The 13432-nt window shown below is 43.8% G+C and overlaps 1 protein-coding gene across 1 annotated transcript; it reads right to left on the bottom strand.

Annotated features, from left to right (window-relative positions):
* Positions 1-5318: 5318 nt before the first annotated feature.
* Positions 5319-12624, bottom strand: NXF5 (nuclear RNA export factor 5). The gene is made up of 19 exons (XM_011383833.1): positions 12606-12624; positions 12250-12430; positions 11872-12025; positions 11170-11253; positions 10933-11037; positions 10737-10817; positions 10548-10617; positions 10313-10401; positions 10089-10196; positions 9798-9907; positions 8142-8178; positions 7586-7654; positions 7446-7501; positions 7196-7303; positions 7019-7077; positions 6798-6913; positions 6661-6703; positions 6033-6105; positions 5319-5505 (listed from the first exon to the last, which is right to left on the bottom strand). Exons 1-19 carry the CDS (start codon positions 12622-12624, stop codon positions 5319-5321), a joined length of 1749 nt encoding a protein of 582 aa, XP_011382135.1.
* Positions 12625-13432: the final 808 nt, after the last annotated feature.

The raw sequence follows: 13432 nt of genomic DNA, 5'->3' as shown, positions 1-13432 counted from the left end.
AATGGGAGAAGGTATTTGCAAGCAATACCTCCAATAAGTGGCTAAGATCCAAAATATATAAAGAACTCATACAACTCAACAACAACAAAAAATTCAATTTAAAAAATTGGGCAGAGGACTTGAACAGACATTTCTCCTAAGAAGACATACAAATGGCCAACAGACATATGAAAAGATGCTCAACTGCACTAGCTATAAGAGAAATGCAAATCAAAACCACAATGAGATACCACCTCACACCTGTCAGAATGGCTGTCATCAACAAGACAAGAAATAACAAGTGTTGGAGAGGCTGTGGAGAAAAAAGGAACCCTTAGACACTGCTGGTGGGAATGTAAACAGCCACTATAAAAATCAGTATGAAGTTTCCTCAAAAAATTAAGAATAATGCTACCATATGACCCAGTAAACCCTATTCTGGGTATCTACCTGAAAAATCTGAAAACATTTATTCATGAATATATATGTACCCCTATGTTCATTGCAACATTATTTACGGTGGCCAAGACATGGAAACAAAGTGTCCTTTGATAGGTGATTGAAGAAAGATGTGGTACATATATACAACAGAATACTACTCAGCAATAAGAAAAGATGAAATGCCACCATTTATGACAACATGAATCTGAGAATATTATGCTAAGTGAAATAGTCACATGGAAAAAGTCAAGAACCATATGATTTTGCTCATATGTGGGATATAAAACAGAAAGCAACAAATGAACAAACAAAACTAACAAAAAACTCATAGACACAGATAGTAGTATATTGATTGGTCACCGGAAGAGAAGATGGTTTGGGAGAGGTACAAGAGGGTAAAGGGGGTCAAATATATAATGACAGAAAGAGTCTTGAATTGCAGTGGTGAACACATAATGAAATATACAGATGATATATTACAGAATTGTGCCCTTAAAACTTACATAATTATATTGACCAATGTCACCTAAATTCATTTAAAAAAATTTAAAAACAGAAAAAAGTATACAATCTAGTGCTTTTAGTATATTACAGAACATGCAACCATCACAAGTATCTAATTCCAAAATATTTTTGTTATTAAATTTTTTAATAGAACTACTTATAGTTTTTTTAAATTATTTATTTAATTAGTTTCAAGTATACACTACATTGGTTAGACATCTATATAGTTCGTAAAACGATCCCCCCAATTATTCCCTCCCTTCCCTGACCCTCGACCTAGTCAATGTATTAATGCTAACTGCATTCCCTATGCTGTGCTCCCTATCCCCGTGACCATCCATCAGCTACGAATTTGTACTTCTTTAACCCTTCACCCCATTCTCCCAGTCCCAACCCCCTTCCCCTCTGTCTGTCATCAAATTGTCCATTATATTTGTGAGTCTGTTTTGATTAATTTATTCAGTCTTTAGATTTTGCATATAAGTGAAATCATATAATGTTTATCTTTCTCTGTCTGACTTAAATACCTTCTAAGTCCATCAAAGCAATATCTTTTTCCATCCCTTTCCTTTTAGTCTGTGTGTGTCTTTTAATCTCAAGTGAGTCTTTTGTATTTTTTCTTCTTAAAGAAGTCCCTCCAACATTTCTTGTAATATTAGTTTGGTGGTAATAAATCCCTTTAGCTTATTTTTGTCTGTGAAGCATTTTATCTGTCCTTCAACTCTAAATGATAGCTTTGCTGGATAAAGTATCCTCAATTGTAGATCCTGGGTCTTCATCATGTTGAATATTTTTTTGCCAAACCCTTCTGTCCTGCATAGTTTCTTTTGAGAAATCAGCTGCCAGTCCTATGGGTGTTCCCTTATAAGTAATTATCTGTTTTTATCTTGATGCTTTTAATATTTTCTTTGTATTTAACCTTTGGCATTTTAATTATGATGTGTCTTGGTGTGGTCCTCTTTGGATCACTGATTTTTGGAATTCTGTGAGTTTCCTGGGGTTTTATGTCCATTTCCTTTACCAGGTTAGGGTGAAGGAAATCATTATTTCTTCAAATAACTGTTCAACATCTTGATTTTTTTTTAGTTACATCGATCAGACAGATATTTGGACCCTTAATAGTATCTCATATGCTCCTTAAATTATTTTATAGTCTTGGCATCTTATCTCTTGCCATTCTGCTTACGTGTCCTTGGCTTTCCTATCCTCTAGATAGGGCATTTAATCCTTTTCTTATTCACTTTATTTATTTCTTGGTTTATTCCATTTAATATACTTCTCATCTCAGAGAACGTGTTCCCAATTTCATGCTAGTTCCCTTTTTTTTTGATTTCCATTTTTACGTTTTTTTATCTCTTTGTTGTAGTTCTCACTGAATTCATCTACACTTCCCCTAAGTTCATTGAGCATCTTTATAACCAGTGTTTTGAACTCTGCATCTGTTAGATTAATTGACTCCATTATATCTGGATCTCTGTTCTGTTCTCTCATATGGTTTCTGCTTCTTTGTCTTCCCATTTTGTCTGCCTTTCTGTGTCAGTTTCTATGTACTAAGCAAAGCTCCTAAGTCTTCCAGTCTTATTAGTGTGGATTTGTGAAGTAGGTATCCAGTGGCACAGTCCCGAGAGGGGTTCAGCTGCAGGCCAAACTTAGCCCAAGCCTCTACCCCTCCAGGGCCACCTGTTGAGATTCAGCAAGCAATCCACAGATGCTGTGCTTATAGTTGCCTCAAAAGGCCACACCAGAAACCGAGGCCAGCTGCCTCCAGTGTGAGTCTAGGCATTGCTCAGCAAGGAGCATCTGACTTGCTGAGGATATACCTGGATGTGGCTTGGGTGGAGCCACGAGTTGGGGGAGGCGGGGTTTCAGGGAATCCTCTGGGAGTAGCAACCTCCATTATCCGGTTTGATGATGTCTAGGCTATAGCAGAGCTGTGTTTGTGCACTGGGAGTGGGGAGGGCTCAAGAGGGAACAATGGATACTGCCAGCACTTCTGTACAGAGCAAGTCTCGTCTCAGCCCTCTCTCTGACAATGTCTCCCTGCAAGTCCCTGGTGCCCCCCCTGCACGCAGCTGAATTGGCAATGGTGCTCAGAGCGAGCAGGTCCGTCACCGTGAAAATCCGCTCGCGGACACGGCCCCTTTAAGAGGCTTCTGCCGCTGCCGCTACCGCAGCCTCCATCTCACTCAGCCGCTGGAAACCGGGCAGCCCTGAGTCCTCGCCCTGTCCTACCTTCTGCTGTCACAGGGTGATTTCTTGTATTTCTCCCTATTTGTATGGCTTGTTCATCTAGATCCTAGGCAATTTTTCCTTGCTGCTGCTCCTTGTTCCTGTCACAACTTTGAACTGGTTGCCAGAGAGGTGAACAGAGTCTCATCTACGTCATTTTTTTCGGTCCTCTAATTCCAAAATATTTTTATCACCTCAAAAAGAAACTCTTTAAGATAACAGATCGCTCCCTATTCTTCCCCTTCCCCTAGACCCTGGCAACCACAAATCTGCTTTCAGTTCATATGAATTTCCCTATACTGGACATTTCATATAAATGCAATTATATAATATATGACTTTTTTAAACTGCTTCTTTCACTTATTGTAATGTTTTCAAGGTTTATCTGTGTCATGGTGTATATCAGAACTGTATTCTTTTTTATGACGAAATGATATTCCACTAAATGGATATACCAGATTTATCTATCCATCAGCTAAAAGACATTTGGATTGTCTACACTCTTTGGCTATTAGGAACAATGCTGCTATGAACCTTCCTGTACAAGCTTTTGAGTGAATCTGTTTTCATTTCTCTTGGTATATTAGATGTGAGATTACTGGGTCATATGGTAACTCCATGTTTAATATTTTGAGGAACTTCCAAAAAATGGTCCACAGTGAATGCTTCATTTTACATTTATACCAATAATACATGAAAGTTCTAATATCTCCACATTCTTATCTATACTTACCTTTGTTTCACTGAAAACCATCTTAGTGTGTATCAAAGTGGTATCTCATTGTCGTTTTCATTTGCATTTCCACAATGACTAATAATGTTGAGCATATTTTCATGTGCTTGTTGGTCATTTGTACATCCTCATTAGAGAAATGTCTATTCAAATCATTTCCCCATTTTTAGATTGTCTTTCTATTGTTGAGTTGTAAGTGTCCTTCAGATATTCTGGAAAGTATACCCTATCAAATATGAGATTTGTAAATACTTTCTACCATTCTGTGGGTTGTATTTCACTTTCTTGATAGTGTTCTTTAACACACAAAAGATTTTAATTTTGATGAAGTCCAGTTTGTTTGTTTCTTTGGTTGCTTGTGCTTTTGGTGTCATATATAAGAACCATTGCCTGATTCAATGTCATGAAGATATCCACCTATGTTTTCTTTCAAGAGTTTTTATAGTTGTATATCCTACATTTAGGTCTTTGATCCATTTTGAGAAATATTTGTATATGGTGTGTGGTAAGGGTCAAAATTCATTTTTTGCATGTGATTATACAGGTTCCAGTACAATTTGTTGAAAAGACTATTTTTTTCCTCCATTAAAATTATTTTGACCTAGTTGAAAATCAAATGACTACAAATAATCAGGGTTTATTTCTGGACCCTCAATTCTATGGTAATGTCTATCCAAATGTCAGTACCATGCAGTCTTTATAACAGTGACTTTGTAGGAAGTTCTAAAATTGTGAGGATAGGGAATTATCAATCCTCCTACCTATTCTTCCTTTTCAATATTGTTTTGACTATTCTAAGTCCATTGAATTTCCATGTGAATCTTAGGATCACCTTATGAATTTCCTGAAAGGAGCCAGATGGGATTTGATAGGAATGGTGTTGAATCTGTGGACTATTTTGAATAGTATTACCATCTTAACAATATTAAGTCTTGTAATCCATAAACATAACATGTCCTTCCATTTTTAGGTCTTATTTAATTTATTCTAATATGTTTTTAAGATTCAAAGCATATTTTTTTTTTACTTTAGCTATATGTCTTCCTAAGTATGTATTCTTCTTGACTCTGTTATAAATGGAATAATTTTCTTAATTTCATTTTAAGACTGTTCATTGTAAGTGCATAGAAATACAAATGATTTTTGTATATTGATCCTGAAACTGTGATAAACTTATCTATTTTAGTAGCTTCTTGGTGGATTCCTTAGGATTTTCCATATACAAGGTCATGTCATCTGAGCATTATACTGTTTTTTTAAAAAATCTTCACAGATATCATCATAAAATTAGTATACATTTTTCACAGGACTATTTTATTTCTGGAAGCAAAATATCCAAATATTTATTTTTCCAAGTTACCTATGAGTTCCCATTATTCAGCACCACATTCTCTGGGTTCCCTCCTCTCCTATATCTGTGCACCCTCAATACTCACTTCTCAGACCACAGGAGATTCATCCCAGACTGGGTGGAAAAAGCCAGCACCATTTCCTTCTGTTGCTGGGTGAACGTGATCAGGGAGCTGGAGGTGGGTGCGATCACTGGGGCAGAGAAAGCACTCAGGGTCTTTTTAAGGATGGCATCCCTCACAAACAGCTCATCGTTCACGATGAATATACTGGAGGAAAAATGGGCCATCAGACAACTGATGAATGGACAATCCCATGCCCCCAACAACAATTCTGCTCCAAATGCCACTTGGCAACCAGATTCCTTCCATTCCTGGCTGTGCCTGCCCACCACCATCACAGATTGACTGGTAGCTGTGTCTCTTTCACAGAGCCCACCCTTGGAGAGATCGTCTACCAGCTTCACAGGATTTGTAGTTTTAACTCCAAAATATTTACTCTGTAAAACATCCCAATAGAGAAGACAATCTAATCCCATTTTCAGAAGAAGACACTGAGTCACAGAGAGGTGATGTGACTTCACCAAGGTATAATTCTAGTGTTAAGGTCAGGAAGAGAATCCAGTGCTCTACTTCCAGAGACCACTATGCTCTTAACCCCTGTGCTGGACTGCTTCTTGGATCTACCTGTTGGCTTCCCATAACACTGAGGAAACCCCGAGGACCTGCACCATCACATTCCCACACCCGAGAGCCCAGGTTGGGCTGGGTGTTCCCACCCATGGCACAGGGCTCACCTGGAACTGCTGGCAGGTATAGCGATGAAGGTCCGGGTGAAGGCACGCACAGAACCCTGAGACCTTCCTTCCACTTCAAAAACAATAAACAATACTCCCTTAGAGTCACACACACTTCACAAACTCACACAGCGTTCCCCAGTCTGGGTCCGACTCAATACTCATGCCCAAGGGGACAACTGTACATTAAGAGTCAGAGTGTTGGGAATGGGGAGGGCAACAATAGGGGCAATCTACTCCCACTGACAGGGATGCTACTATGTGCCAGGCTCTGAGGCAACCAGTTCACAAATTCATTTAATTTTTCATAGCTACCGCAAAGGCAGGTATTATTAGACCAATTTGCAAACGAGGAAAATGAGAGGTCACATAATGGGCCAAACTTCAAACTGTAAAGATCTAAGATGAGAGCCGTTAAACTTCGGTGTGTGTCCCTAATGCCTGAGCTATGCAGACATGGATGCAGGTCAGACCAGGTTGGTTTGAGGGCAGAGTGGAGGCAAGAGAACACAGAGGGAATAGGAAGGAAAGGGAAAGGATCAGGGAAACTAGGAGAGTTTTGAGAGGGAGCCCAGCCATGGGAAAGGAGAAGTTGGGTATCTGGAAAGGGGACTCTACGTATACTCACCTTCCTTGAACACCCCATTGACAGAGAAACAGAGCATCCTTTCCTGAAAGGGAAGAGCCCAGGCACAGAGTCACCACCTATACCTCCTACCCACCTGTGTCTTTCTGGGCCTGCCGAGGGAAGAAGCAGGGGCTCACCGTCTGGAACCACATGTCCACCACGAAGGAGCTGAGGTCATGCTGAGTTTTGGGCAACACACAGAGGGAGCACACAGTGTCATGTTTTGTATGCCTCAACAGCTGAACCCGCAGGTCTGTGGGGAAAGGAGAGCAAGGGTCAGGGTAGCCACACCCTGGGCCCTATGACTGATCCCTTTACGCCCCCTTTCCCTGCTCAATTTTCCCCATCACACACGCACAGGGGTCCTTGAGGTTCTTCATATTCCTGTTATCCTTGAAGTAGTCGCACAAGCTGCTTCTAGGAGCAAAAGAAACAAGAGGTGGTGGTCGAGTCAGCGTGCGTGTTTTCAGGAACTGACCAGTGTGTGCTGGGGAGCCACAGGGCTCAGAAGCAGAAGCTGAGCTGTGATACTCACGGAGATGGGTCCTCAGGGTTGAAGGGTATGGTCAGGGAGAAGTAGGCTTTGTCGTGATAAGCACCCAGGAGACCCTGTCGGTCTCCAGAGTCGTAAATCAAGTAATATCTGTGGGGGAAACAATGAAAACAGTCAAGCTCTATGGTCTGGATCTCAAGTGGAACTTGGAAGTCCCTGTAAGCAGACCCATGCTGAGGTGGCCTGGTCTGTCCTAGCCCTCCCCATTCCTGGTGTTCTCAGTGGTACTTACTGCTGCAGGAATTGCATGATTAGATTCTTCAGTGTCTCAGATGTTTTGTGGCTTTCCTGGAATCAAAGGACATTTGAGACTACATAGGTGATAAAGCCTCCCTTGCAATACCCTTAATGTTGTTGATCTTTCTTCCTCACCTTGCAAGGCTTTATTAAGTAGGGTCTGTCAATGTCAATGATAATTGGTGGAGGTAACATCTGGCCATCCTGCAGAAGGGAAGAGGAAGTCATCAGTGCAGCCCAGGGAGGTGGCTTTGGATGATCAGGCAAAGTATGGCCACAGGAGAGTGGGGGTCAGAGGTCAGGTATGAAAATTCCCCGGAAATTCCATCAGCAATATTAAAGGGGCATCTTCATCATGATGTCCTAGAAGTCTCTACTATTATATACAACTTTATCTTTCTCTTTCTCCCTCTCTCCCTCCCTCTCTTTCCTTATCTCTCTATCTCCCTCCCTTCCTCCCTCCCTCCCTCTCTCTCTTTCTCACCCTCTTTATGTGCATGTATGCACGTACGCATAGGTTCATAGATATTTTTGCAAAGAACATATTCATGTCTTTTTGAGGAGTCTATGTCCCCTAAACTGGATGAATTTCTGATGCAAACACATAATCTATGCAAGACACAAAGGGCTTGAGGGTAAGTGTGGAGGCCATCAAAATCAGTAAGAGAGAATAATGAATGTAGGCACTTACCAGGCGTGACAACATGGGGAAACATTTCCTGATGGCACTGTCCAAAACCAAAAATATAAGTGATTGACAGTTCAGAGTTTTGAAGCCTCTCTCCCTCTCTCCTCTCTCTCCTACTCTCCATGCTCCCGGGTACCTCTCACCTAAACTGCCCCGTCTCCCTTCTCCGGTGCCATAAGAAACAGCATTTGCTGCCCAGGCTCCAGGGCTTCTTCCCCCATCCTGCCTCCCCTTCTTTCTCCAAGTCCACACTGAAGGCTCCACAGAGAAAAGGGAATGAGGTGGGAGCCCAGAGCTGTGATACCTCATTGGGGGTCCAGCACTCTGCCAGGACCAGGACATGTCCCAGAGATAGCCAGGGATGCCGGGGCAGGAGACAGAGAGGGGAAGGGAAGGGGATGAAGAGAGAAATGGAGTGAAGATAGGAGGAAATCTATGAGGGAGACGAGGGGATTAGAGACAAGGGAGAAAGAGAAAGCAAAGCAAAGGGAAGGGAAAGAAGATCTGCTATGGGTTGAGGGGCGGTGAAGAGGAGAGAAGAAAGAGGACATGGTTCCCCTGTTGAAGCCCTTTCCTTCATCTTTCCCTGAGATCTCAGGTGGGAAAGGAAAACATGCATGTGTTGGGCTGGGGTCCCACTGAATGCTGGTTGAGCCTTTGTCACTTATGGGAGCTCAATCTGAACTGGGCATGGGAAACCCAGCAGCCACGGGGGCAGAAGACCTTCCCCAGAAGGAGTAAAGGATCAGGCCCCAGCTCAGCATGGAGGGTAGAGGGTCTGTGGCCCCCTCCTATGATCACCGCCTTCTCCCCTCATGGCTCCTGTGCACCTGTGCCTGTCTTAGTTGGTTCTCTGCCTGAGGAATCATACCCATGTTGGGCTACCCAGGGACCCTCTGAAAGACCAGGCAGGAAGATGTAATGTGTGGAGGGAGGGAGAGGCAGTGCTCTGAAAGGCCTGTCCTTCTGTCTCCTCAACCCCCTCTGCCCTCTGCCTTCCACTGCTACCTCGGGAGACCCTCTGTTCACTGTGCATGGCCCACTTCTAGCCCCTTGACTCAGGGAACCCTGGATTCTCCCAAGGATGTCCCAGCTCCTGGCACTGGACCAGAAGAATGCATGTCATGATGGCAGCCACCAGGACCTCGGGCCTCAGCATGGGGCAAGAAAGTCCCTATGTCAGCCTGGGATTCAAGGGAAGACCTTTCTGGAGCAGTGGAAACAGGACTCCTCTCAGGGAAATTAGGGGGAAGCCCCATCTCGGCTTGGAATAGGACAGCCAGCCTCAGCACGAGACCCTGGGCTGGAGGACCCTTTTCAGTGCAGGGCACCACCATCTGGCTCAAGGCTGGACCATCCTGGTCCTGGTGAGGAAGGGATGTTTTGCTTCTTGGAGCACACTCTTGTGAGAGCATGCTAGGAAAAACTAGGTGCAGACAAAGACAGTAGCCCCCAGAGCTCCAGAAAAGGTAGGCAGGTCAAAGGAAGGAGAGGAGACCTGTAGGCACAGGTGAGGAACACAGAAAATAAAAGGCAAGGACTATTCCTCTTCCCAGAGAACCAAAGCTGCCACCTTCTACAGATGGGCACTGTCAGGGGATAGTTCAGTCTCCCAAGAGGCAAGGATCCCTAGCAAGGGTGACAGTGGTTATTACCAACCTTATGTAGGTGGACTGGTCTGGGAAGGTGCCGCATAAGGGGTTCCCTTCCAGCCACAGCTCTTCGAGTTTCAGGCCATTCATCTTGTCCAATTCATATGCCGACTTCAGCTGAGAAATATAAGGAGGAAACTGGAGAAGGAGTCCCAGGGAAAGAGGGACATCTGGGCCCCTGTAACCGCAATCCCCTCCCTCCCACTCTGGTATCTTTGCCTGCCCATTATCATCACTCTGATGAGTACCACCCACCACTCTCAATCCAACCTGGATACCTCTGGCTACCTCTTCTTACCTCATTTCTGGAGAGATTCAAGATCTTGACTGTGGGGGCTATCTGTATAAGGTCAGACAGGCCATCAAGTTGGTACAGCTTGTTGTTGCGTAAGTTCAAAGACAACAGCTTTGGGGAAAGAATTAGGGTGATGGTTACTAGCCAGAGCCTTGCAGACAAATCTCCCCTCTGCCCCATCTGTTCCACTCTCTACCATAACACCAGCACTAGGCCTAAGGTCTCACCTCAGGGAAGTTCTTTTCAATGATCTGTAGGGTAGCAGCCATGCAATTTCTTCTATTTAAGATTATATCAATGTCAAGGCCCACCAAGTCTTCAAGAAGCAGAGAGGAGGAAATCAGAAAGCTGAGAGGGGTCCAGGGCCAGCACCAACCCCTCCCGCATTATCAGCTCTAAGTCTCCCCACCAGGCAGACCACTCTGCCCTCACTGGCCATAGAATTACTGCTGTCACCCATACCTGGGTCAAAGCGGAGCTTATGAAGGTCAAGAGCTTTCTGGGAGACATCATACCGTTTGTTCATGGTCAGCTGTAAAGGGAAATGGAAACAACCACTCTGAGGCTGTGGTGATGACAGGGAAATCGGGGGCTGGAGAAAGACAAGTTAGGTCTGGGTGTGGACACAGCTGTACACTGAATCTCCATTACCTTTAACTGCTCCATTTCCTTTGGCTCCAACTTATTCCGCACATAGTAGGGTACCGCAGAAGTATTGACAAAGATAGCTATCTGCAAGAAGTCGAGGTGGGTTATGGACAGTCATTATAGTTCCAAAGAAGATGACCAGCCACTGTCCTGTCCTCCTGCCCCAGGACTAGGTACAGGTAATGCCCTTGGCACGCACCTTTCGGTTCTCCTGGTCACAAATCTTGTGGCTGACATCCATCAATGCAGAGGCAATACTAGCATCCTGTACAAAGAACTGGGCCCGATTTTTCACATAGTGGAACTACAGGGATTGAAACAACAATAGTGTCAAAGGGCAATGGCTGCGGCTGAGCCAGGTCTCTTCCGCTTCCCCGTATTCCCGTCTCTTCCGCTTCCCCGTATTCCCTCATCTGACTTCAACATCCTGTCTTACATCCACTGGAGTGAAGGGGACACTGCAAAGGCTCTGGATTGAATTAATTAGCCATGTCTTGTCATACTTTATCCCACCAGGAACCTGAAGGTGAAAAGAAAGAAAAGGAGAGAGGGGGAACAACATGGAAATAAGGCCAGAGAACAGATCTAACACAGTGTTCTTTTCTGACCTCCTACTGGACTCTAAAGGCTTTCTAAAACAGGGACTGCAGTCATGACTTCTTATGTTTTTGCCAAATATGGAATTCCTTAATCCCTTATCTCTCCATTCAAAGCTCTCATAGAAATAATCAACTTGATGTGTTGGATGTGATCTTCCTTTCATAAATTTCCAGGAGATCCTACCTAGTGCACACACTGCTTGCCCCTGACAAGGTCTCCAGAGCCTTGGCCCCCCATCTCCTACACTCAGCTTGAGCCAAACTGAGACAATCCAGAGTGGAGTTGCTCCATCTTTTGTCAGTAGTTCCACCTTTGCCTTTAGACAGTCTCTTCCATTCTCCCTACAGTCAACCTGTCTCCTTTATATTGTTTCTCTGAATTTGCGCTCAGATAAACAAGAATGTTAAGTCCCAGTAATAAAAAGGAAAGATTATACACTGTCTCAAGCAAAGTACCTAGCATCTCAACATGAGAACAACATTACTCCACCTGACCTTTCTCTCCTGGACATTTCATATATTTTTTTCAGGACACTTACTGTGATCTTGAACCAGTTCCCCAAGGTTCCATTTTGTGTGTTCTCCCCCTCTGCTCCCTCAAGAGGTTCTGTATCTCTCCAAACAGTAATCTGGATACGGCCTTCAATATGCACTTTCACTCTCCTCTTGTTGCATTGGAGAGAATAGGGAGTGCTGCTGGGGGTGGAGGGTGTAAAGAGGAGAAAGGCTATAAATGTTAAGAAGTCTTCTATGCGCCCTCGCCTCTCCAACACCAGGACTACACTTAGGACTGCTCAACCATGATTTCACTTCGAGCAGTCTTCAATTTTCCAGTGACAGAAGAAGACCATGGAGAGTGAAAGAGTTGCATACTCTTGGGGGCCGCTACATGCAAACCAGGCTGCCTGGTCACTTACTGTCTTACTCGGGGCTCCTCCTGGACAGCTCTCAACCCCTCATTTCCATCATCCTCCTGGAAGTGGTAAGGCTGACGCTCGCATCCACCACGTTCATAACGAGGGTTCCTCTTGTCAAAATTACCTCGGAAAGAACCCCAACCTTTCTTGCTTCCTTGAGGTGAGCTACCACGATCATTGTCTTCGGAAAAGGGGAACAAAAATACAAGTTTGAAGACACATCTGTGGCCCACTTACCATGTACCACGACTTAGGCTAACACCAGGGTAGGGCAAGCAAAGTGCCAACGTCCCTTAGGGACCAATCACACAAACCCCAAAAGGAAACTCCTCGCCTGTCTAGTAGGAGAGGCTTACCGACAGGTGGTGCTATCATGGGAGAGCTCGTGCTGGGTGAGGAGATGGAGGAGGAGGAGAAGGAGGAGGAGAAGGTACCTGTGTTGAATCTTTTTAAAATGAGCACGATTTATAAAGAACGGAGGTGCATGCATCCATGGGATAGACTGGACACCAGCCATACACCAGGAAGGCATGAGAATCTTGGCTCTCTCAGGCCTCTCTAACAACTACAACAGCACCTGGGAGGCAAACTCTGTTATGCTTCCCAAACCCAGTCAGCCACCAAACTGATTCCACTAATACTCAGCAAGCTGTGCTTCCCTTGCCAGCGCAGTACAAGCTTTAATGTCAGGTAGAGCAGAGGTAACAGCCCCCTAAACTCTCTCCCTCCCTCCAGCCTTGCTCTCAACAATACTCTGAATTATCCAGCGTGAGATTTCTCTTTGCCCAGTCTGAAATGCTTTTCAGCTCAGGAGACAACTCAGTCTAACATCAGCTCTTCTATAACAACAGTCTGAATGACGAACTGGAATGATGTATCAACTACCATTTCCAAGTCTCTAAGGGTCTTCTTTTCTCTTTCTTTCTTGCTTTTCTATTTACTCACTTACTTAGTTTCTTATTTATTTTATTAAATTTATTGGGGTGACGTTGGTTAATAAAATCATATGGGTTTCAAGTGTACAATTCAATATGTCATATGTATACTGCATTGTGTGTTCACCACCTAAAGTTAAATTGATTCCTAATTTGATTCCACTGTAGTCAGAGAACATACTCTGCATGATTTCAAATCTTTTTAAATTTGTGGAGGCTTGTTTCAAGGCCCAGAAGATGGTCTATCT

Source organism: Pteropus vampyrus, unplaced genomic scaffold (genome assembly GCF_000151845.1).
Source record: "Pteropus vampyrus isolate Shadow unplaced genomic scaffold, Pvam_2.0 Scaffold543, whole genome shotgun sequence".
Classification (NCBI taxonomy): domain Eukaryota; kingdom Metazoa; phylum Chordata; class Mammalia; order Chiroptera; family Pteropodidae; genus Pteropus; species Pteropus vampyrus.
Note: the sequence above shows the minus strand (reverse complement) of the source record. Positions and strands in the feature narration are given on the sequence as shown.